Genomic DNA, 24,370 nt, shown 5'->3' on the forward strand with positions numbered 1-24,370 from the left:
TTGCAGCCTTCGATCATTGGAAAAACGAAACCATCAGAATCGAAAAAAAAAACCAAACCGTGGGTGGTGATATTAACCGTATGACCGATTATTTCGGGATCGAAAAGGACAAAAGGCACAATCGAAACAAAGGTTTAAACGAAGGCAAAAACGAACCGTGTATTCCCAGCATTAGCCTGCTTTAAATTTCTCAATAACTTGATCCCTGACCTGTCTGGTGTGTTCTTTGGACTTCATGGTGTTTCTCACAAGAGTCTTTAAGACAACCTCTGAGGTCGTCACAGAGCAGCTGTATTTGTACTGACATTAGATTACACACAGGTGCACTCTATTTAGTCATTAGCACTCATCAGTCTATGGGCAACTGACTGCACTCAGACCAAAGGGGGCTGAATAATTACGCACACACCACTTTGCGGGTATTGATTTGTAAAATGTTTGGAATCATGTATGATTTCCGTTTCACTTCTTACTTGTACACCACTTTGTATTGGTCTTTCTCGTGGAATTCCAATAAAATTGATTCATGTTTGTGGCAGTAATGTGACAAAATGTGGAAAACTTCAAGGGGGCAGAATACTTTTGCAAGCCCCTGTATTTTGGTGGCACAAGGAGGTCTTTCACAATATTAGACATTTGGTTTTAATTCTTTCCCTGATCCGTGTTTATCCTTACAAGCTACATTGTTCCCACAACCAGACATTTTACAGGTTCTAGATACTACTAAGGTGATCTTCTCAACCAGTCCATGCAAAATACAGAGGATGAACATTGTTTGTACAGCAGGTATTAAATGTTGTGGTAAATATTGGACAGTGTTCCAGTGTCAGTTTAGTCCATCTTATGGCAATTTTACTTTTTGTGGGATGTGTATCTCCTCATAGTTTTATAGCTGTCAAGTTCATTGGTTTTTCAGCAGTTCATTTAGTTTGAGCAAGTAACACAATGTACCCCTTTCTAATAGCATGAGGCATTTTAGTCTCCTAGATAACGAGAGACTGAGGGACCCCCTTTTAGAATTTAGTTGCATTGTTTAGTCTGTTCTGTGGTCAATGTTTGCAAGTATAGGTGTCTTGTTGCTGTACACATTTTTGACACTCCACATGACAGCACCAGTGCACTTGGCAGTGGCAGGAAAAAGTGACCATACGACTCTGAGTATTGTACCCTCTGCCGCAGCACAGACTGTCACAGGTGGTGTCCCGAGAGCACACTCTACCTGCAGTCCCAGGAGAAAAGCGGCTGGAACGACAGAAGCTTGGAGAGTCCTCTAAATAAACCAAATCTGTAGAGCGTAATGTGCGACCAGCAAAGGAATGTCCTAGAGACTCGTGGCCTCCAACTGCCTCATTTGTAGCTCCCAAGACTTTGACTGCATTGTCGTACTTGGCTTTGAGCAGAGCTCCTGTCTCATGGAAGGGAGAGAGTTGTTTCCAGCAAGTGCGAACAGCACATGAACCCGACACTCCATGGCACTTACAAGTCGTCTTCAGTCCACTCTTCACAGCCTGAGGATTGAATGGAAACGTTCAAATTGTTAAGGTGATCTTTCAAATACAAACATCTTCTTAATCAAATAGTGATAATGTTTACTTTACTTGGCATTTGCTTAGTTCTCGTATACAGTTCAGAATACACAATGCTGGTAACCATGCATATGCACAGGGCACACTGAGGTTTGAAACAGCAGATGGACTGTTGATATGGATGCTTAGCTTAAGTTATAATTACTTTTGATGTGATGGAGAAAAGGTTGCATAACTGAAGGTGTGGTGGGGGCATGACTGGAGTTGTGAAGGTGTGACTGGAGATGTAATAAAGGTGTGACTGGAGTTGTGGTGGAGGCATGACTAAAGTTGTGACTGGAGGTGTGATGGGGGCATGACTGGAGTTGTGACAATGTGACTGGAGTGTGATGAAGGTATGACTGGAGGTGTGATGGTGTGGTGGGGGCAGGCATGGCAGGAGGTGTGACTATGTGACAGGAGGTGTGGTCGGTGCATGACATGAATTGTGACGATGTGACTGGAGGTGTGTTGGGTGCATGACGGAAGTTGCAATGGTGTGACTGGAGTTGTGGTGGGGGCATGAATGGAGTTGTGACAATGTGACTGAAGGTGTGGTGGGTGCATGACTGGAGTTGTGATGGTGTGACTGGAGGTGCGATGAAGGTATGACTGGAGGTGTGATGGTGTGGTGGGGGCAGGCATGGCTGGAGGTGTGACAATGTGACAGGAGGTGTGGTGGGTGCATGACTGGAGTTGCAATGGTGTGACTGGAGGTGTGGTGGGGGAATGACCGGAGTTGTGACTGGAGGTGTGATGAAGGTGTGACTGGAGTGGTGGGGGGGGGGTAGCGTGATGATGTGACTGGAGGTGTGGTGGGGGTATGACTGGAGTTGTGACTGTGTAACTGAAGGTGTGACTTGGAGGTGTGGTGGGAGCATGACTGAAGGTGTGACTGGAGGTGTGGTGGGGACAAGACTGGAGGTGTGTTGGGGCATGACTCGAGGGTTGATAAAGACGTGGCTGGAGGTGTGGTGGGAGCATGACTGGAGGTGGAACAGAGACGTGATGGGAGGTGTGGGGGTATGTATTTGCTCAAATCTATTTGTGTTAAACAGTATATATCTCTAGAACACATCCTAAAATTCTGTGACCCGACTCTCTCACTAACCCCAATCCTCATGCGCATCCCAAAGAGACACATTTTAAATTCTGCCCTGTTCTAACTCCAGGCCAAGTTTGTTGTATAGCTCCTAATCTTCAGTGATCCCACACTGTGGAAACTCTTGTGGTAATTTTATGAATTCTTCTGTGTAATTTAGGGCAATGCACAAATGAAGAGAAGGTCCTCTCCCCATCAGCCTTAATGGCCTCAACGTGTGCAACATAATTATTATTTGCTATGTAGCCGCTCTTTTCAGAGGACATAACTAAACAACTACATATGGAACCAAAAAATATTGTCATTGCATACCCCGAGGCTACATAGATTTGCTGAATGTATCTGTTTATATAATCAGGGGTATGGCTGCTTTGCACATGGACTTTCTGGCATATACTGAAACTTATGCAGAACCCCCAGTCTTTCCTTTTCATCTGCTATTTGAGTGACTGGGATCATGACACCTGTACCTCTGCTAAGGCGCTGTCTCTCCAAAAGCCTCTGAAACTGGCAAGACCAAGCAGGCCAGCCCCCAGGAACCACTGCCACAGGGGTAAAAGGAACAAAGAACGTATCCCCACGCATGTTTAAAAACATTTAATTTTACGTGATGTTTTCTTGTTTGTGGTTTAGCATTATGCCAATTTATGCCATCTGTAAGAGGAAATGTAAACAGGTTTTTGTCTCCAACCTTTTGATGCATTTGTTTCACAGATGTGTGTTGGGATACACTGTTATAATGTTCTTTTCTTTTAGTATACTTGTCCTACCCTCTGGCAGTTGTTACTGACTGCTCTATTAGACCATGTTACACTTCTGGCATGGATACATATTCTACCAGAGCTTGTTATGTCAATTATACCTATACATATTCTTTTCATGATTATTATACCTATATTTACTCTACCAGAGCTTGTTATGCCTATTATACCTATATATTCTACCAGAGCTTGTTATGCCTATTATACCTATATTTACTCTACCAGAGCTTGTTATGCCAATTATACCTATATTTACTCTACCAGAGCTTGTTATGCCAATTATACCTATATTTACTCTACCAGAGCTTGTTATGCCAATTATACCTATATTTACTCTACCAGAGCTTGTTATGCCAATTATACCTATATTTACTCTACCAGAGCTTGTTATGCCAATTATACCTATATTTACTCTACCAGAGCTTGTTATGCCAATTTATACCTATATTTACTCTACCAGAGCTTGTTATGACATTGTCAGATACTTTACCCGAGCTTATTTCACCGATACATACTCTACCAAAACTTCTTGATAGCACAACAAGCTCTAGTAGAGCATACATAGGTGTCATAACAAGGTATAATAGTGTATATATTAATGTAATAATCATAACAAGTTTGATTAGAGTATGTATCTGTGTCATAACCATTACAAGCTCTGATGGACTATATATCCGTGTAATAACAAGCTCTGGTAGAGTGTTTATCAATGTCTTAATGAGTTTTGGTAGAGTGTGTCTTCATGTCATAAGCACAGTAGACTCTGGGAGACTATGTATCATTATCATAATGATACTGATGCATACACTGCCAGCATTGCTTGTGCTTATGACACTGATACATACTCTACCGGAGCTTGTTATGGCTATGACACTGATACATACTCTATACTCTACCCAGAGCTTGTTCTGTTTATAACATTGATACATACTCTTCAGAGTTTGTTATGGATGACACTGATACATACTCTACCAGAGCTTGTTATGGCTGATGCATATACTCTACCAGAGCTTGTTACGGTTATAACACTGATGCATACTCTACCAGAGCTTGTTATGGCTAATGCACTGATGCGTATACTCTACCAGAGCTTGTTATGGCTGATGCATATACTCTACCAGAGCTTGTTACGGTTATAACACTGATGCATACTCTACCAGAGCTTGTTATGGCTAATGCACTGATGCGTATACTCTACCAGAGCTTGTTATGGTTACAACACTGATGCATACTCTACCAGAGCTTGTTATGGCTAATGCACTGATACATATACTCTACCAGAGCTTGTTATGATTAGGACACTGATATATGGCTATGACACTGATATATATATATATATATATATATATATATATATATATATATATATATATATATACATATACATATATACATATACATATATACAGATACAGATACAGATACAGATACAGATACACATACACATACACATACACATACACACATACACACATACACACATACACACATACACACATACACACATACACACATACACACATACACACATACACACATACACACATACACACATACACACATACACACATACACACATACATATACATATACATATACATATACATATACATATACATATACATATACATATACATATACATATACATATACATATACATATACATATACATATACATATACATATACATATATATATATATATATATATATATATATATATATATATATATACATACTCTACCAGAGCTTATGTTTCTAACATTGCTACATACTCTCCAGAGCTTGTTATGATTATGCCACTTCTCTGGCAGATATGCACTCACCTTAATGCCTGCATGAGTGTTATGTAGATCCACTCTGGCTCGTGTATCTCTACCACCTTTCCTTTGTCCCAGAAAGTTTTGCAGAAATCGAGTACTGTGGCGCAGGTTGTCCCCACACACCCCCCACTGCCAGGCCCGCTGACTCTCCAGGCCAGGAGAGTCATCACACGTACAGCGCTCCATCTTCCCTCCACTGCAGGCCTTGGCCAGGGAGTGTGTCAGAGCAGCAGCTGACACTGCATACAGGTAGGCAGTCTCCTTAAATCCTGCAAAAAGAAATTTAGGAATATGAAACCTCTTATCAGCAGTTGCGTGCTAAAAAAAAATGACCCATCATTCAAAGTTTCAAGTCTGGAAAGTTGCAGTCCAGTTCCCACGCACACATATGCCTGAGCCTATATAGAAACCAAGCTAAGATTGATGTATATGTTTGGAAGGTGTCGGGAACTGAATAAAGGGTGACTGCAAACCATTGGTGCCGGAACCCTTGTTTTCTCTTGTGCACTTGGATCTACCTTGTCTGGAGGCACATTGGTGTTGCACCCAAGGCTCCCGAACTGCCGGTCTTTTGACACATAAGGGACAGTTGGTGTCATGACCAACTGTCCAAGCACCGCTTTGCTGAGCCCACAGCGCACGAACGGCGCTGATATGAACCTTCTCAGAGAGATTCATTGCACAAGCATTTTGTGGGTGATTGTAAAAATCGCCTGCGCTTGAAAAAAGGCTGAAAACGCCCCTAGTGTGAACGAGCCCTAAGGGAAGATAAGTTACTCAGCTGCATTGTCAGTGCTGCTGGATGCGAGAATGTAATGCACCCATGGGTGTGAATGAGGTGAAATATTTTCCATTAAGCATCTAGAGCTGAGGGAAATGTAGGAGATATATGGGTTAAAGGGAACCTGAAGTGAGTAAAATTATTTAAAATACACATGACGTAGCTGTAAATGAACACTACATACTAACCTCACTGTCAGTTCCTCTCAGAAGCTCACCATTTTCTTCTTACAGTGATCCCTTCCAGTTCTGACAATATGTTATCAGAACAGAAATATACCAGTTGCTGTCAGTTATATTTCAGCAGCTGTCAGTTACAACTGAATGTGCAAGGTAATGTTCATGTTTCCCTATGGCTCAAGTGGGTGATATTACAGTTGTACAGTGTGCTGACCAGGAAGCGGTTATGGGTTAATAGCCATTTTTAAAATGGACAGAGAAATCCATTGATCACAGTGGACAAATGGGACGCAGGAGAGGAGAAAGAGATTGAGGAGTAGACTACACAGGAGGTAAGTATGACCTGTGTATGGTTATTTTGACTTTTTATTTTTAGTTCAGGTTCTCTTTAAGGTACAGCACAGTGGCGTAGTGGTTAGCGCTCTCGCCTTGCAGCGCTGGGTCCCCGGTTCGAATCCCAGCCAGGTCAACATCTGCAAGGAGTTAGTATGTTCTCCCCGTGTCTGCGTGGGTTTCCTCCGGGCACTCCGGTTTCCTCCCACATCCCAAAAACATACAGATAAGTTAATTGGCTTCCCCCTAAAATTGGCCCTAGACTACAATACATACACTACACGATATAGACATATGTCTATGGTAGGGACTAGATTGTGCGCTCCTCCGAGGGACAGTTAATGACAAGACAATATACTCTGTACAGCGCTGCGGGAGATGTCGGCGCTATATAAATACTAAATAATAATAATAATACAGTATTGTTTTTCAGGAGAGAGAGAGATCCTAGAAGAGGGTGAGGCCCAAAAAACCTGATAAAACTGTTGTATAAGGGCTTAGGGCATGTTTAACCAGGGTATGAATATGCGAACACTGGGGAAGATGTTTCTCCTGAAGGCCACCGCTCAGAGCCGGCCTTTGGGGGAGGCAAGTGGGGCAATCGCCCCAGGCTCCGCGCTTGAAGAGGCCCCGCGCACCGCCACTAATTTAATATTCACTGCGGGCCGCCGATCGTGCCCGTGCGGCCAGCAGGAGGGGAGCAGAGAAGAGGGAGAGCTGTGCGGACGGCAGAGAAGGGGTGCCATCTCCCCCCTCCTTCCCTCACCTTAGGGGGCTCTTCCTTCTTTGCTCTCCCCTCCAGAACTAATGTGCGGGTGGCTGGCTGGCAGTGGGCGGAACTCACCTCCGTCTCGCTCCAGCGCCGGAAGTTCTGGTGCCGCAGCCGCTGCTCTGGTCTGGACCAGACCAGACTAGCGGCAAATTCAACCCGCGCCTGCAACGAGACGGAGGTAAGTTCCACCCGCTGCCAGCCAGCCACCAGCATATTAGTTCTGGAGCGGAGAGCGAGGGAGGGAGAGCACTAAGGTGAGGGAAGGAGGGGGGAGATTTCCCCCCCTTCACCACCGCTGATCCTACAGCTCTCCCTCTTCTCTGCGCTGCTCCCCTCCTGCTGGGGGGGACACCTGGCTACCTATTCTGGGACATATACCCCTGCCTACATATACTGGGACATATACCCCTGCCTACATATACTGGGCACATATACCCCTGCCTACATATACTGGGCACATATACCCCTGGCCAGATGTTCTGGGGACATCTCTACCCCTGGCCACCTGTTCTGGGGACACCTATAGACCTGGGGCTACCTATTTTTGGGGAACCACTGCTGTCAGATTGAGTGTATTTTGGGGAACTGCTGCCAGGTGAAAGGTGTCTACCATATTAAGGGGGCATTCTGCCTATTTATGTGAAATGCTGTCTATTTGTGTGCCTCATGACTGCTGAATTTGTCTTGTTGGGGGCCTCATGGTTACTGAATTTGTCTTGTTGGGGGCCTCAAGATCGCTGAATTTGTCTTGTTGGGGGCCTCATGATTGCTGAGTTGGTCATGTTGGGGGCCTCATGATTGCTGAATTTGCTGAATTTTGCAAGACAAAAGTTACTACAACAATGTGAATTTTGTGAAACCTGAACCTTAGAATTTCCAAATTAATTGAAGCATGATCTCCCCCACCCCCCGCACTTAAAACCACCATGCAAATGTTTGTTTTTATATTGGTTGGCTTAGTGGCCTTTACCTGACATAATTGTTTTCAAACAATAATAATGAGGAATACTGCATTAAAGGCGGACAAGCCCATGAACGTGGTGATACGGTATATGGCCTACACTTATGGCTCTAGGCCCCGCATGTGACACTCGCCCCAGGCCCCGCATACTCTAAGGCGGCCTCTGCACCGCTTGTTAGTCTGCAGTTATGAAAGGAATTCTAGTCTGTAGAATTCTGTAAATGGAAAGGACAAACCCTCATTTTTTTTGAACATATCAAATAGTTATAGCTTATCACATTTGTATCTTTCCACATGAACTAGATAAATTCCAGTACTTGGGTAGGACTATAAAGCCAAGAAACTTCCAACCTGGCCTGTCAAAAGCCTTTTTGGTGGTAGCTGAGAGCCTGGGTGCCAATATGGCAAGAGATTGGCGATTTATCAGTGTTGTCCCTGCTGGATCTGTGTGTATCAAGGAAGGGAAAGGAGGTTGGGCTCCTGCTATTATTTTAGCATGTATTACATGATGTAGAATTGGAACCAGCACAAGAAAAGAACCATGATACACAAGACAGTACCTATTGGGCCATCCATGGCTGCAATACACTGGAAGTGGTGGAAATATGACTAGTATGCGGATCTCTGACATTATATGAAGATGGATCCAGACGCAAAGAGCAAAGGGGAGAGGAGGGCTCACTTGTAAAGATCTACAGGTGAGCTCTTACAAATAAGGAGCCACTCATATAGTCGAGAAACAGAAATGCAGCCACAGCTTACAGCAAACTTGAGGGGGGAATAAAAACTTATGATGAATTGTATGTGTAGTATGGATAATGAATAGTACATTAGTAGCATAGAAAAGTCTCATATTTTTCTTTTCAGTTATATGGCTTTTTTTAAATAACATTGCATCGTACTGTCACATTTGCAGTCTTAAAACCACACACTCTCTTTTAAGCTATAAAACAAAGCAGAAATAATGACCATTTGAACTTTCCTGCAGTAAAACCTTATCTCAAGCTGTCTCTCACTGTTTCTTGGCTGTTTAAAGCGGGATTGTCACCATAAAAATCAAATTTTAACAGCATCTGGTCTGAGTGTATTAAGTGATAAAGATGCTAATCCTGCATTCAAAACTTGCAAAACTTTTTCTGCTGTTATGGTTTGGAGTTATCACATACTTTAGAAGCACTGGCCCTAGTGCCAAACAGTGCCACAAAGTTGAATGCTGGGAGTTCTTTTTATCTATATTATTCCTCCTCTTCCATTTATTTCCCTGCCTAGCTGATCACTTGTGTTTACAAGCAAGGCTGAGGTGACTCAGTGATTGGATGTGTAAATAAAAAAAAGACTCTGGGAGGAGGGCAGCTAATGAATACACAATGAGCAAGAGAAGGGAGGGGGGAAAACAAGAGTCAGGGAGGATATGATGTCAGCATTAGCTTGGCAAGATGGCCACTGCCTGGAATAGGATTTTCTGCTTTTCCTTTGTAAAATTCACAGGAATCATTACGTGGATAACACAATACATCTGTTAAGTAGAAGTACTTACAGAGGTGTAACGATTGTGTAATTATTTCCGTTGTGAGCGTACAGGATGCGCGCTGACACTGCGGAAATCCTCCAAGCGTATAATCTGAGAGAACCCAGCAATGGTGCTATGCACCTGTAGAGGGGAATTCCTGCTGGCAGATGGAGCTGTGGCGTGCAGAGGAACAGATCCTCTGCACAGCCACAGATGCCAGATAGGAATTGTACGAGGGAAAGCAATGCAGGGCAAGATAGCCCTTAAAGAGAAAGAGCACAGAGACAGGGTGTATGTGTGTCCACCAATCTAGTCGCCACCCAGCGACGAACACACAACTGTGAAGACCAGGTGGGAAAGCAATCGCAAGAGATGTCGATTGCTAACAGCGACACAAGCCTGCATAAGCACAGAGAAGGAAGGTATGTATGTCCACCAATCTAGTCGCCAAACAGCGACGGTGAGCACACAACAGTGGAAACCAAGTGAGAACGCAATCGCAAGAGATGCGATTGCCAATGAGAATGAGCACAGGGACAGAATGTATGTGTGTGCACCAATCTAGTCGCCAACCAGCGACGGTGAACACACAACAGCAGAAACAAAGTAGGAACGCAATCGCAAGAGTGGCGATTGCCAATAATGACACAAGACAGAGTAAAGGTTAAACACAGGAGCAGAGAGAAAGGCACAGTATATCATACAATGAGAATGTCACTGAAAATAACAAACGCAATACCTAAACGCGGTCACCGCGCGTTAGGCGCAACAGCAACAAGCGCGTTTACGGCACAGTCTCCGCACGTTAAGCGCAACAGAGACGAGCACGCCACCCTGACTAACGAATGAACACAAATGAACAAACAGGAACGCTTGCTAAACGGCTGCCCCACCCCAGGCAACCGCAATCGCCTGCTCCAAACAGACAGACGAACGGAAAACAGGAACAGGCCAGACAAGATCCAATGCTCCTCCACCAGAGCGAGTGCGATCCGAGCCCAGGGACAGGACAGGAAGGATCCACTGCTCCCTTCCACCAGAGCAAGTGCGATCCAAGTACAGAAACAGAGCTAGCAGGATCCACTGCTCTTTTCCACGAGAGCAAGCGCGATCCACATGGCAAGACAGACAGGAGTAACCAGTAGCAACCGCCACTATGGTAAAACTCCAAGACATAGACTAGAGAGATCCACTGCCACTAACGCTAGGGCAAGTGTGATCCAGGTTATGGACCAAACTATTCACCGTCGCCAAGCACTGACGACAGTGCAATCGCAAGGACAAGACCAGACAGAACAGGCAATACAGATAATACAAACTGACTGCACTAGAGGGATGCCTAGTGCAGTCCCCAGGAATACTCTAAGACAATATTGGCAAACAATAACAAGGCTGACACTCTAGGAGTGTTTAAGCTGTAACAAACCATCATGACCAGCAAAGGATTGTGGGAGCACATGGTATTTATACTGCAAGCCTTCAAAGGAGGCGGCCAGGCAATTTGCATGACAAGTGTATGCAAATTCCTCAGCAGCAGAGCAGGTCTGAAACTTGCAAAGTGAAGACAGGTCTCTCTTCCAGAGACCTGCAGCCCACAGACTTGAGGAATGGTCAAACAGCTGTCTGCCTGTGCAGCCAGCTGAGCGGATCATTACAAGTGGGTTGCAAACGTATTCGGCCCCCTTGAAGTTTTCCACATTTTGTCATATTACTGCCACAAACATGAATTGATTTTATTGGAATTCCACATGAAAGACCAACACAAAGTGGTGTACACATGAGAAATGGAACGAAAAACATACATGATTCCAAACATTTTTTACAAATCAATAACTGCAAAGTGGTGTGTGCATAATTATTCAGCCCCCTTTGATCTGAGTGCAGTCAGTTGCCTATAGACATTGCCTGATGAGTGCTAATGACTAAATGGAGTGCACCTGTGTAATGTCAGTACAAATACAGCTGCTCTGTGAGGGCCTCAGAGGTTGTCTAACAGAATATTGGGAGCAACAACACCGTGAAGTCCAAAGAACACACAAGACAGGTCAGGGATCAAGTTATTGAGAAATTTAAAGCAGGCTTAGGCTACAAAAAGATTTCCAAAGCCTTGAACATCCCACAGAGCACTGTTCAAGCAATCATTCAGAAATGGAAGGAGTATGGCACAACTGTACACCTACCAAGACAAGGCCATCCACCTAAACTCACAGGCCAACCAGAAGAGCGCTGATCAGAAATGCAGTCAAGAGGCCCATGGACTCTGGACGAGCTGCAGAGATCTACAGCTCAGGTGGGAGACTCTGTCCATAGGACAACTATTAGTCGTGCACTGTACAAAGTTGGCCTTTATGGAAGAGTAGCAAGAAGAAAGGCATTGTTAACAGAAAGCATAAAAAGTCCCGTTTGCAGTTTGCCACAAGCCATGTGGGGGACACAGCAAACATGTGGAAGAAGGTGCTCTGGTCAGATGAGACCAAAATGGAACTTTTTGGCCAAAATGCAAAACGCTATGTGTGGCAGAAAACTAACACTGCACATCACTCTGAACACACCATCCCCACTGTCAAATATGGTGGTGGCAGCATCATGCTCGGGGGGGGGGGGCATCTCTTCAGCAGGGACAGGGAAGCTGGTCAGAGTTGATGGGAAGATGGATGGAGCCAAATACAGGGCAAACTTGGAAGAAATCCTCTTGGAGACTGCAAAAGACTTGAGACTGGGGCGGAGGTTCACCTTCCAGCAGGACAATGACCCTAAACATAAAGCCAGGGCAACAATGGAATGCTTTAAAACAAAACATATCCATGTGTTAGAATGGCCCAGTCAAAGTCCAGATCTAAATCCAATCGAGAATCCGTGGCAAGATCTGAAAACTGCTGTTCACAAATGCTGCCCATCTAATCTGACTGAGCTGGAGCTGTTTTGCAAAGAAGAATGGGCAAGGATTTCAGTCTCTAGATATGCAAAGCTGGTAGAGACATACCCTAAAAGACTGGCAGCTGTAATTGCAGCAAAAGGTGGTTCTACAAAGTATTGACTTAGGGGGCCGAATAATTACGCACACCCCACTTTGCAGTTATTTATTTGTAAACAATGTTTGGAATCATGTATGACTTTCGTTCCACTTCTCACGTGTACACCACTTTGTGTTGGTCTTTCACGTGGAATTCCAATAAAATTGATTCATGTTTGTGGCAGTAATGTGACAAAATGTGGAAAACTCCAAGGGGGCAAAATACTTTTGCAAGCCACTGTATATATGTGTTTATTTCTAGGTTAGCATGGGCTTCGATTGTTCTTTAAGTGCCTCAGAAAACAGGACTGTAAGTGGACACAGTGGGTCGAATAGCTCAGAGAAGCTCCTTGCATAGAAAACCTATGAAGTGTTTCATCTCTTCCTGTACTGGAAAACAATGAGGCTCTTTTCTTTGCTACTGATGTTCTATTTCTTAGCTGTACTACACATGCAACTCATTATCTCATAAGTTTATTGTCATTTCAGGTTTGCTTTAAGGGTCATCTCCTCATTAAGAGTCAAGCCCTTGGTAGTTTCCCTCAGCAGCCAGGAGCAGGGTGAGGCAATTTGGTATGAAGGGCTTTGTGTCAGTTCTTTTCCTTGATCCCTTCATCCCATAACAAGAATGGGCCAAGAAGAAATAGTCTGTTCAGTATGTCAGTATCTAAACAAGATTCATTGACTGACCAGCGCATGATTTGGAAACCTTTCACTCTCTCTTTAATGAAGGGCACTGATGGGGCACTCAAAGCAGTGCTTTAGAAATGTACACGAGGACGTATCTGGTTGCACATCTCAGTGTAGAAAGAGGACAGCATTTACTTCAGTGCAAATACAGAAGTCCAAGAAGAGTCCATAGATCTAGGTGGAAATAAATTAGAATCTCCTCAAAAAGCATAGTTAAGTATGGTCCAATGTTAGTCATGGAGCAGAGATGCAGACATCAAACCAACAAACGTTGATTTCGGTAATATCTTTGAGTACAGGGGTTAGTGTAGGCTTTTGAAACTTTGAATTTCTTCTTTCGGCATTTTATAGAACTGGATCAGAACCATACCCTGATCTGTTCTGATCCAGTTCTGTATAATGGCTGAAGAAGAAACGTAATGTTTCCAGAGTTTGCTATAAACCATGTACAGTTAGTCACCAAAGGTATTACCGGAATCAAAGTTTGTTGGTTTGTTGTCTGCATTCCCAGAAACAATACACCGTTGTTACCTTCATCTTGGTACTTCTTTACACTGCAGTGTTCCCCAACCCTGTCCTCAAGGCCCACCAACAGTGCATGTTTTGTGGAAATCCACTGAGGTAGTTAATCAGCTCTGGTGAGACACTAATTACCCCACCTGTGCATTTTTGTGGTTTTCTGCAAAACATGTACTGTTGGTGGGCCTTGAGGACAGGGTTGGGGAACTCTGCTTTACAGTATCATAAGGCTTCTACCTTTCATCCTTACCCACCTCCCCCTTTTTTTCAAGAGTCCAACTAGCACCCTCTAAAGAGAATGCTTGAAGTGTTTTTTTTTATTGCAAGCCAGTATGAGCCCAGCTGTCTTACCTCTCTTGAGGAGGCTTCCCCGTCCTTGCAGGCTGCAGTTCCAGCGTTCGCTGCGTAGCTGGAATTGGCACTCCAAAATACCCAGACGTACTGCTTCTTTTAGTGCCTCTGCCAGGCCTGGCTCTTTTCTGCACAGTCTTCTCTGGCGCTGGGTCAGAGGAAGCAGGTCACACTGTTTCAGGTGGGGCCGGCTGTGTGTTAGGCCAGTCACCGATGAGGAGGTGGTGTAGTGGGAGAGAGATTCCTTGCTGGTCAGTCTGTGGAGATAAGGGTTGCATATTACGCTAGTGAAGTGAACACCGCATTGGCACCTTTTACCAAATAATGTGGCTGTTCAGTGTCAATTTTTTCAGAATTTTACTTACTTTTTTAAAAAGCCATGTCTCCCTCAGGTCCTAATTGCTTTCCCAGTCCCCCACAGAAACTTTTGCCTTGTAATATACTCTTCTTTCCTGATGGTTCCTACATTTTTTGTGAGTGGGCAACAATCCTACCACCAGTAAAGGAGCGTTCCTGTGGGTTTGGTTGCTTTGGCCCAGTAGAGCATGTTGTGAATGTTGCGTAACTAGAACATCATTGACTACTCCTATGGCTCACCTAATTTGGATATCAGGAAGTCTGCCTTTGAGGTTGATTGAGTAGCAGTAAAGCTATTCTGAAGTCTTCTTGAGACACTATACACAGGCCTGTGGTGGAACATTACCTGGGGCGCAGCAGCGGAGGGGGGAGCACAGGTGCATGCTGAGTGCGCAGTGGGAGAGGTTGAGTTACCTCCAGGGCCGGATTTGTACTTTTTACCGCCCAAGGCCAACTATATCGCCTGTATGGTTGTTAGCTCTGTTTGCACAAACGAGAATTCTCCTTACTTTTCATCATTGGTGTCACAGACAATAGCTTTTTAGTAATATGCGTATAGATTATATGTTATGTTTTTAACTTTTATGGTATGCTTGCCATATCGTTAATGATGGACCCAATATGTCACCATGAGAGTTAGGCTGATGTGTACCTGCAGGATAGAGCTTACATATCTTACAGGGACAGCACAAGTACAGGACAGAGAGTTCAAAGGTTAAAGCTGTCCTTGTAGATAGGGATGGCTGCATAGAACAGCTTTACTGCCCCTCACTGAGCCGCCCCCAAACTTCTGGTGCCCTAGGCCATGGCCTATGTGTCCTTGCCAGAAATCCGGCCCTGGTTACCTCACCTCTACAGAATCCACATATGGCGCAACTTATTCCTCATAGGGGTCCTGTCTCACTGGTAACAGTGTCGCCTGTGATGTCAGGCAGTGACTTGTGTCCTCTCTGGCAGTGACCGTGCTCTCCCTATGACAATGATTGTGTGATCCCAAAGACCATGATTCTGTGCACCCTTTGAAAGTGACTCTGTGCTCTCCCTTTAGTTTGAAAAAAATAGTGCCCAGGAAAGCCCACTAGCAATGCTTTGCTCTTGCCGATTGCCGGCAATCAGCAATGCACTTTGCCAGTGGATGCCGATTGGAGTGGTCCCACAAGCAGTCCGTGATTTCAAAAATACTGCTTGCAGCAGTTTGGTAGCAATCCTGGAGCAATCACATCAGTGGCTATGGTAGCCAAATCGGTGTTCTCCCCAGAAATTTTTTCCAGCCGGGTGGCATGAAAAAGTAGTCGGGTGGCGCAAGATGAGAGAATACAGGGTCGGCACTTTTATGCACAACTGTGCTTATATTAGAGGAGGAAATGAGCCGATGACAGCTGGGTGCTCACCAAAAGTAGCAAATCACGATCGCTCCAGGAAACTGTGGCACTTCCGCAACTATGCAAATTGTCTCAGAGTAAATTCAGAATATTGTTATTGTCTATAGAGTGGCTGTGATATTCTATCTCTGAATTTAGCATTCATTCAACGTGCTTCAGCAATGCAGATCAAATGCAAAATAAAAAGCACCCATGTCTACAAGCTGAATCTGTTCACTCTTTTAATCATTAATTTTATATCTATGTAGGCTGCATCTTGCATATTTTAGGCAACTAGTATCAGTTCTGTTGAGATTTGAGGTCAGAGTTTACATTATTTGCTTTTGCGGTCAGCCAGACATGGTATATAGTTTTCTACCAGCTGTCATACCATAATGGAAATGAGAATCGAATCCATTTAAAAGAAATTAAGAAAATGTGCTGGTAGAGCGGGGGTTGAAGTGACCCAGTTGGTTAATTTAACAGTCATTGTTCAGTTTGTGGAAGAATACCTGTTTTCCTGTACAAAAGGTAACCCAGCTAAGGTGTCCTACAGCAAAATCCAACCCAAGACCCTGTCTGCATGGAGTTGGTATGCTCTGCCCATGTTGGCATGGGTCATCCCTGGCTGATCCAGTAGTCTCATGCATCCTGTCTTATATTGTTTGTTTACATTTCCCAGATTGACAGCCCCTTTGAGGAACAGCAATGTGAAGTTCACTACTTAGTCAGCATACCTCCTGAAGTGCAGCATAATATGCTGAAATATCTACTATCGGTCTTATGCAAATGCATCTGTTAGCTACAGCAAGAGGGTTAACCAAGATATTGCACTGTACACTTTCCTACACCCTGTACTAACCCTCAACTATAGCCATGTCCAGTGATTCTACTTATAGATTCCGCTTCATCCTTTTGTCCTCCAACTTTCACTGTGCCCAATGGAGACCGATCTTTGTGTGTGTGTGTGTGTGTGTGTGTAAAATATATATATATATATATATATATATATATATATATATATATATATATATATATATATATATATATATATATATAGTGTTTATAGTCACGTGTACACCACTTTGTATTGGTCTTTCACGTGGAATTCCAATAAAATTGATTCATGTTTGCGGCAGTAATGTGACAAAATGTGGTAAACTTCAAGGGGGCTGAATACTTTTGCAACCCACTGTATATATAAATAATCTCACACTCCATACATGTGTGTGTGTGTGTGTGTGTGTGTATGTATGTATATATATATATATATATATATATATATATATATATATATATATATATATATATATATATATATATTTACTATTATATATAATTTCTTTAATACTTTTCAGAGTACGTGGGGTAATTCACGGCACGGCTATGCTGCAGCCGGCGACCAGTTTATGGTGAAGCTGCTTAACCTACCAGAATTTTTTCAGGTTGTGGGAGTAAATTAGGTCAAATGGAGGAAACGCATACGTGTGCAGGAAAAATATTTTGTCAAAAGTCTACACAAAAAATGACTCCGGTTGGATTCCAGTCCAGAACTTGGTGCAAAATAGTGCTAGCCACAGTTTTTAACTTTTCAAAATTCTGCTGTGCTTTATTTGGGTAATGACATTGCACAACAATTCTGAACATTTCCTGTGATGGGATGGAAATATCCTCCTTTCACTCAAACCTCATTTAAAGCATGTATTGAAATCACTTAGTGTCTGGCAGCATAGCGGTCCACTGGATTTGGCTGGTGGAGTTTAGTACTACCGGAACTGCTTATAAATAATTACTAATGAAAATTCAAATAATAAAAACTAAAGGTAATGGTGTGTAAAAAAAAAAAAAAAAAAAAAAAAAAAAAAAAAAAAAAACATAAAAACCCTATAGGAATTTTGCAATTTCCGCATTTTTGCAAATGCAGAGCCCCACAAACCTCTGGAAAAGACTGCAAAATCACAGATGCAAGTGCGTTCCCAGCTTAATAGTGACTTGGTAATGGTTGATAAGTTATACCCTTGGCTTCTTGTGAGACTGTAAATTATAAATGTTACACGTAGCTGGTGGAATACGCTAATGTTTCGGATATCCACTATTATGCAGACATCCTTGATACACTACCATATTCTCTGATTGGCCAAATACTTCAGAGTCAGAAGTATTGGACCAATCCCAGGCTGCAGAATTTTTCCATGGAAATGTTTAACTAATTCTATATTCGGTCATTTTAACACAATAAGGTATCACTTTATTCTTGCATAATCTTCATTTCTTTCTGGATAAAATTTAGAACAAATTCCGGTTTAACGAGCAGAGCGTCCAAAATGGCAAAAAGGCATAATGTGTTTTGCTGGGTTTGGACACTCTACTTGGTAAATCTGAATTTGTTCTACACATTATCCTGAAGGAAATGAAGATTATGCATGAAAAACATTATACGTTATTGGACTATATATTGTGTTGGCTCCTATAAAACCTAATGTACTAACGCCTTGATTTGTGCTGATATTGTAAAGGGTGGAGAGTTTGAGCTTTATCTTGGTCTATGGAAACTCAGCAATGCGGTATTTCCGTGGAATACCCTTTTGTGATTACCGCTGCAGTAAGCCCATTTCTGATCATAAACTCTGAAATCTGTATTCCATGGAAATCTTGCAACCATTCCTATTACGATGCAAGATTACTGATGGGACAGAACTGCATCTCAGATCTGCCAGTTACACTCCCTCACATAACTCAGGTAAAAGTAAAAACTCTTTCTATCTAAAATGACACCATTTTTAAGAAATCTATACTGGTTTTGGTAGATAATTTATAACTAACAATGATCTCCAGGTAACAATCCCTTTATAAGTAGACTGGTCATTGTCCTCTGTATTTATCAATGATGAGCTCTGTGGTTCAGATGTCCTTAGTGCCATTGATCGGATTATAGTAGTCTGTTGATCTTCACCACATCTCCACTTTTTCTTTTCTGTGTCTTCATGAATCTGTTTTAATGTTCATTGCCCTACTTACTTAGGGTCACTAGTATTTCCAACTAATGTAATTTTTTTCTATCCTATCAAAAACGGTAAGGACATACTCCAATGGGCCCAAACCTTACAAATTGTTCTATTCTGTGCAGATGGTTTAATAGGAAAATTTTTGGGATTAAAATTTGCCTGGCTTATATTGTGTAGGCCCTTCTTGTTCTGCTAAAACAGTTCTGACCTGTTGATGCACAGACTACCCAAAACTTCTAAAGGTGTCCTCTGGTGTCTGGCACCAATATGTTAGCATGTTGGAACTTGGAAGCAAATCCATAAGTCTGTATGTAGATAATGTTTCATCTTCTGTTTAAAATAAGTTTTCAGTACCCTGCAATTCAACCAAACAAACCCCCTACCCCCCCCCCCCCCACCCAATAAAAAAAACAAAAAAAACTGCTACAAATTAGTTGAAAGGTACTGTCTGAATTACTCTGAATATTTTATTTGCTTGCTGGTGGCTTGAAAAGCATCTTATTGATAAGAAGTGAAAATCGCTCCCAGGAGAAAAATGGAACTGCTGCAATTTAATTAGTCCAGTTCTGCTCCCTCCAAAGCTGCATTATACGTAGTCGCCTTTTCAGTGCAGATAGTAACTCTCTCCATTGAAAAAGGAGCAGTAAACCACAGAGGAACGTACTTAATAAGGTAGAACCTAGGCAATTCAGGAAACCTAGACTTGGTTATTAGGTGTAAAATAAAACTTGCAACCAAGGTCATATCAGGACTTAGTGGGGTGGATGGATAGATACTGAATTAGCGCACCCTGTTTAATGGACTTTCATCTGCAGATCATATCCACCAGGATGGATCTTCAGACTTGCAGATGATTGTCTGGTCTGCATATGAATGTCCATTAAACAAGGTGTGTATGAGGATCTGCAGATATCAGACTATGAATGCATTTTGCAGGAACAGATCTTTTGCAGATACTGATCTGTTGAGTGTGTACGGGCATCTTTGTGTGCAGCATCCTGCAAAGATTTCTGTCTGATGGGGAGTTCAGCTTCATAGAATAGACTGTGTAGAGTATGGCTCTCATACTACATGAAAGGGGGTAAAATTGGTCTGTGATCTTGCCTTTTCCAAAGACTTATCTGATGTGTGTACTCACCTTTAGGCGAAAAAGGGAATTGAATAAGGGCCCTGGTTTTACTGTTGAACCCTCATGGTGTGGCAGCACAGACGCAGTTCACTAATCTTTTGGCAATTCTCACTATATTCTGATCTGCCCCAGGTGAGCATCGTGGACACTTGCAAGTTATGGCCAAACACTTTCCAAAATAAAAGTAAAAACCGAGGCTGTGTTGTTTGAATTCCTTACGTTCTTGTAACTTAGTACATAAACTAATCGTTTCACTGGAAGTTTTGGAGAAGCGAGACGTTCTATCATTTTCCCACTTACCGGTTTAGTTGGCTGCTCTATCGGCCTTCCTCCCTTCCATCACCTGCAGTTTACCCATATTATTATGTAATCTTATGAATGTAAATATTTGGAGAAATCTCTCCATTTCAAGGTCTGTGAACAGAGCACAAGCCAGCGCACACAAACACCCAGACGGGGAGATGTGCTGTGTGGGGAGGGGGCACAGCACGGACTGTGAGAAAACAGGAAAGGGAAATCTGTCTGAAAGAAGGGTGAGAAAAGAAGATGAAAAGCAGGTATGTATCCACATGCCTTAACCCTTTCCACATACTGAGGGAAATGGAATCTGTATGCACACATAAAGCCTGGCAAACTCATCCACCAGGGATCCACCACCAGCTCTGACAGCTAAGGGACTGTTCTATCCCGCTGTTTAATGTGCAGGGATGAGGGGAAATGCAAATATTCTTTTCACATCAATTTTCGTGAAAATCATGTAAAACTTGACTTTTGAGCAAAAATGCATTTGAAAAGAATTTTGCAATACAGGTTGATTTTTTTTTCCGCAGTAAACTGAGTAATTTCACATGTTTGTTTTTTTTTTTTTGCATCATAAAAAAATGTTTCCTTTGACCAAATTGCAAAAATACAATGTATTATCACAAATATTTTTTTGGAATCGAAAATGGCATTTTTGGTGCAAAAAATTTGCAGGCAACACTGATAATAAGCACCTGTGGAATGGGTGTGGTATGGGAAAAAGAGAAGAGGGAATAATGGGCAGCACAGTGGCGTAGTGTTTAGCGCTCTCGCCTTGCAGCGCTGGGTCCCTGGTTCAAATCCCAGCCAGGCCAACATCTGCAAGGAATTTGTATGTTCTCCCCGTGTCTGCATGGGTTTCCTCCGGGCACTCTGGTTTCCTCCCACATCCCAAAAACATAATGATAGGAAAATTGGCCCTAGACTGCAACACATACACTACACAATACATACATAGAGATAGGACTATGGTAGGGAATTAGATTGTGAGCTCCTCTGAGGGACAATTAGTGACAAGGCAAAATATATACTCTGTACAGCTCTGCGGAACATGTTGGCGCTATAAATGCTTATTAATAATACTAGCACTGAAGAACAAAGTATGGTAAGTTACCATGAGAGCCTAATGACAGGTAGGTGGCCACTAGCACTTATAGCCAGGTAGGTTTAGAATAAGCCCATAGGATGATTAGGGGCTGAGACCAGCTTTGTGTCACTGGGGATACTTTGGAAGGACCCATTACAGTGAGTTTGGGAATTACCGTACCAAATGATTAATCAGATATAAAGAAGCCCGAATAAGTGTACTTAAAAAGCATAAAGGAATGTTTGAAAAGCATTTACACAAGTATAGACTACTCCTGGCAAAAGTCCTATCAAGGGGTATCTGACTGTGTTACTCACAGGAAGAGGTATTCAGCAAACACTGTGCTTCATACACGGGTATGTGCTGCAATGTATAAATACAGGTGATCCCCTACTTACACACAGGTTCCGTTCTGGGAAGTTGTTTGTAAGTTGAGTCTTGTGTTAAACATGGGGAAATGTGGATAAAAGATTTACTTTCAGACAACTCTGGATTTGGACGTATAGTTTTAAATAATGGAGTTTTTTTTTTTCAATGTGCTTTTGTTTTTTTAAATGTTATAACAGTTTATACAATACTGTAATGCAATAAAACCAGTATTGTATATTTTGTACACGAATTACAACATTTCAGAGATACAAAGTTGTCTTCAAGTCATGTGTATGTAGTGTCTGTACGTATTGCACAGGGTTTTATTCAATGACAAAAATATAGTTTAAAACTCATTTTGTGTACTTGATGTGAATTCCACATATCAGTATGAGGGTTTGTGTATAAATAAATACAATTGTGTATGGGTTTTTTTGTATTTTTATTATTACATTTTTTTTCCTTGTGTTTTGCCATCTTATGCATTTGTTAATTAATGTTTTATATATATTTTTTACTAACAGATTTGTGATGTACATCACCCATATGTAGATAATTTAAAGATATTGTTATTCCTATAACCAGCTTGCAAGCATGACTGTAATTACAGCATACATTGTAACACAGACAGAACTTGGCTCTGTGTAGACCAATAAATGTATCTATCTATCTATCTAATATCAGAGAGATTGCAATACTTAAGCTTATCAGTGTAAGTTTTTTATTTATTTTTTAATTTTCTTACACTTTATTTTTAAGAGATTTTTATGTCCTTTCTAATTGCTCTACTTTGGCAGACAGGAAGACTTCCATAGAATAGAATGACTGATGGCAGTGCTATAAAATAATTACTTATTCTATATATTAGACTTTCCAGTTGCATGTATCCTTGCATTTATATGTCTTTCTGGCTGTAGAGGTCTGTTGTATAATCGCGGTATGAATGTGCAGCGTGCCATGTGACAGAACATGAAAGGTTGGGGGATAATCCCTATAACTATGATAATCTCATGTTTATTATTCATAATCAGCCCTGTGGTTTGTTTGATCGGAGCATTAGTACAAATAGATCCTGACAGAGAGAGGACAGGCTGGGCAGTCAGACAAGTGATGATCAGCACAGCAAGCGAAGGGAGAATATAGACGAGTGATGATCAGCACAACAGATAGACAAGTAGTGATCAGTACAGCAGATCAAGATGGAATAGGTGATGATCAGCACAGCAGGTGAAGGTGTAATGTAGACAGGTGATCATCAGATAACAAGTGATATCAGCGCAGCAGACAGACAAGTGATATCAGCGCAGCAGACAGACAAGTGATATCAGCGCAGCAGACAGACAAGTGATGATCAGCGCAGCAGACAGACCAGTGATGATCAGCACATCAGACAGACAAGTGATATCAGTGATGATCAGCGCAGCAGACAGACAAGTGATGATCAGCACAGCAGACAGACAAGTGATGATCAGCACAGCAAATGGAATATTGTAGAATAAAGTGGAATATAGATTTTCACAGGAAATAAATGAACATGAATGCCCTATAGAACCCTCACCTGCAGCCGCCTTGCTATCCAGTACAGAGACAGAAATGCATGCACATGATTGGATAATAAGGATAATAGAAGAGTCTGACCCGAAGTAGGCGTCCGCAGGCTGCAGCAGCAGGGTGACCGGCAGGAGGCACAGGGCGGCCAGGCATAGATGAACGCCGGCTGGCATGGTGCAGTCCCGGCTGTGATCCTCATCTCTCTCTCCCTGCTGCTGATCACTGGCCAGCGCCGCGCTGGTCACCACTACAAGCAGCCGGGACACACCTTGCCCGTCATTGGCCGTCTGCGGACACACCCTCGCTGTGATTGGCTTGCCCGTCAAGGTGTACAGGGAGGGGGCGGAGCTTGGCGTCACCTCCTCTGAGGACAGATATGGATGGACAGGTACGCTGTGGGGGGCAGTGAAATCTGTGCTATGGAAATAGGACTAGAAGGATGCCCAGCAATAATCAGCCTATATAACCCCCAGCTCTATAAGCTTCAGATTTTTTAGAACACCCTCCAAAGTGCAGTACTCACTTCTCTATCACCTTAACATACTCCCCTTTCTCCCACCTTGCAGCGCCCATAATATGGCTTGTGTTGTGTTCCTGTGGGTATGTGCCCTACATAATGTGCTATAAAGCCAATGTACTTCTACTAACATTACTGAAGCTTATCACTTGGTGTGGGGATACAGATGGACCCCAATTTACAGTCTAGTTACAAAAGTAACAGTAAGGTCAGGTTCACAGAGGCTGTTGCATTCCATGTGACCGCTAGAAGGTAACGGATCAGGACTGCAGGGCCCAGGGGCGTAGCAATAGGGGGTGCAGAGGTAGCAACTGCATCGGGGCCCTCCCTGAAC

At 42.7% G+C, this 24,370-nt stretch overlaps 2 protein-coding genes across 7 annotated transcripts in view; one reads left to right on the forward strand and one right to left on the reverse strand.

Moving 5' to 3' along the window:
• The window catches only part of LOC137541751 (proto-oncogene Wnt-3), a 303,040-nt gene that overhangs the window by 133,292 nt on the left and 145,378 nt on the right, over positions 1 to 24,370 (forward strand). The window contains exon 1 of one of the 6 annotated variants that reach the window (XM_068263234.1): positions 1,525 to 1,542. The exons of the other annotated variants lie outside the window; for them this stretch is intronic. The gene's annotated coding sequence lies outside the window, so the exon portion shown is untranslated. Of the gene's footprint in view, positions 1 to 1,524; positions 1,543 to 24,370 lie in introns of those variants that run through there. 6 annotated transcript variants of the gene reach the window in all.
• On the reverse strand, positions 544 to 23,719 carry WNT9B (Wnt family member 9B). Its single transcript, XM_068263228.1, has 4 exons — positions 23,607 to 23,719; positions 14,361 to 14,617; positions 5,255 to 5,520; positions 544 to 1,508 (listed from the first exon to the last, which is right to left on the reverse strand). The coding sequence occupies exons 1-4, from the start codon at positions 23,690 to 23,692 to the stop codon at positions 1,050 to 1,052; spliced, it is 1,068 nt and encodes a 355-aa protein (XP_068119329.1). The 5' UTR covers positions 23,693 to 23,719; the 3' UTR covers positions 544 to 1,049.

The sequence above is a fragment of the Hyperolius riggenbachi genome, chromosome 12 (genome assembly GCF_040937935.1).
Source record: "Hyperolius riggenbachi isolate aHypRig1 chromosome 12, aHypRig1.pri, whole genome shotgun sequence".
NCBI classification, from domain to species: Eukaryota; Metazoa; Chordata; class Amphibia; order Anura; family Hyperoliidae; genus Hyperolius; species Hyperolius riggenbachi.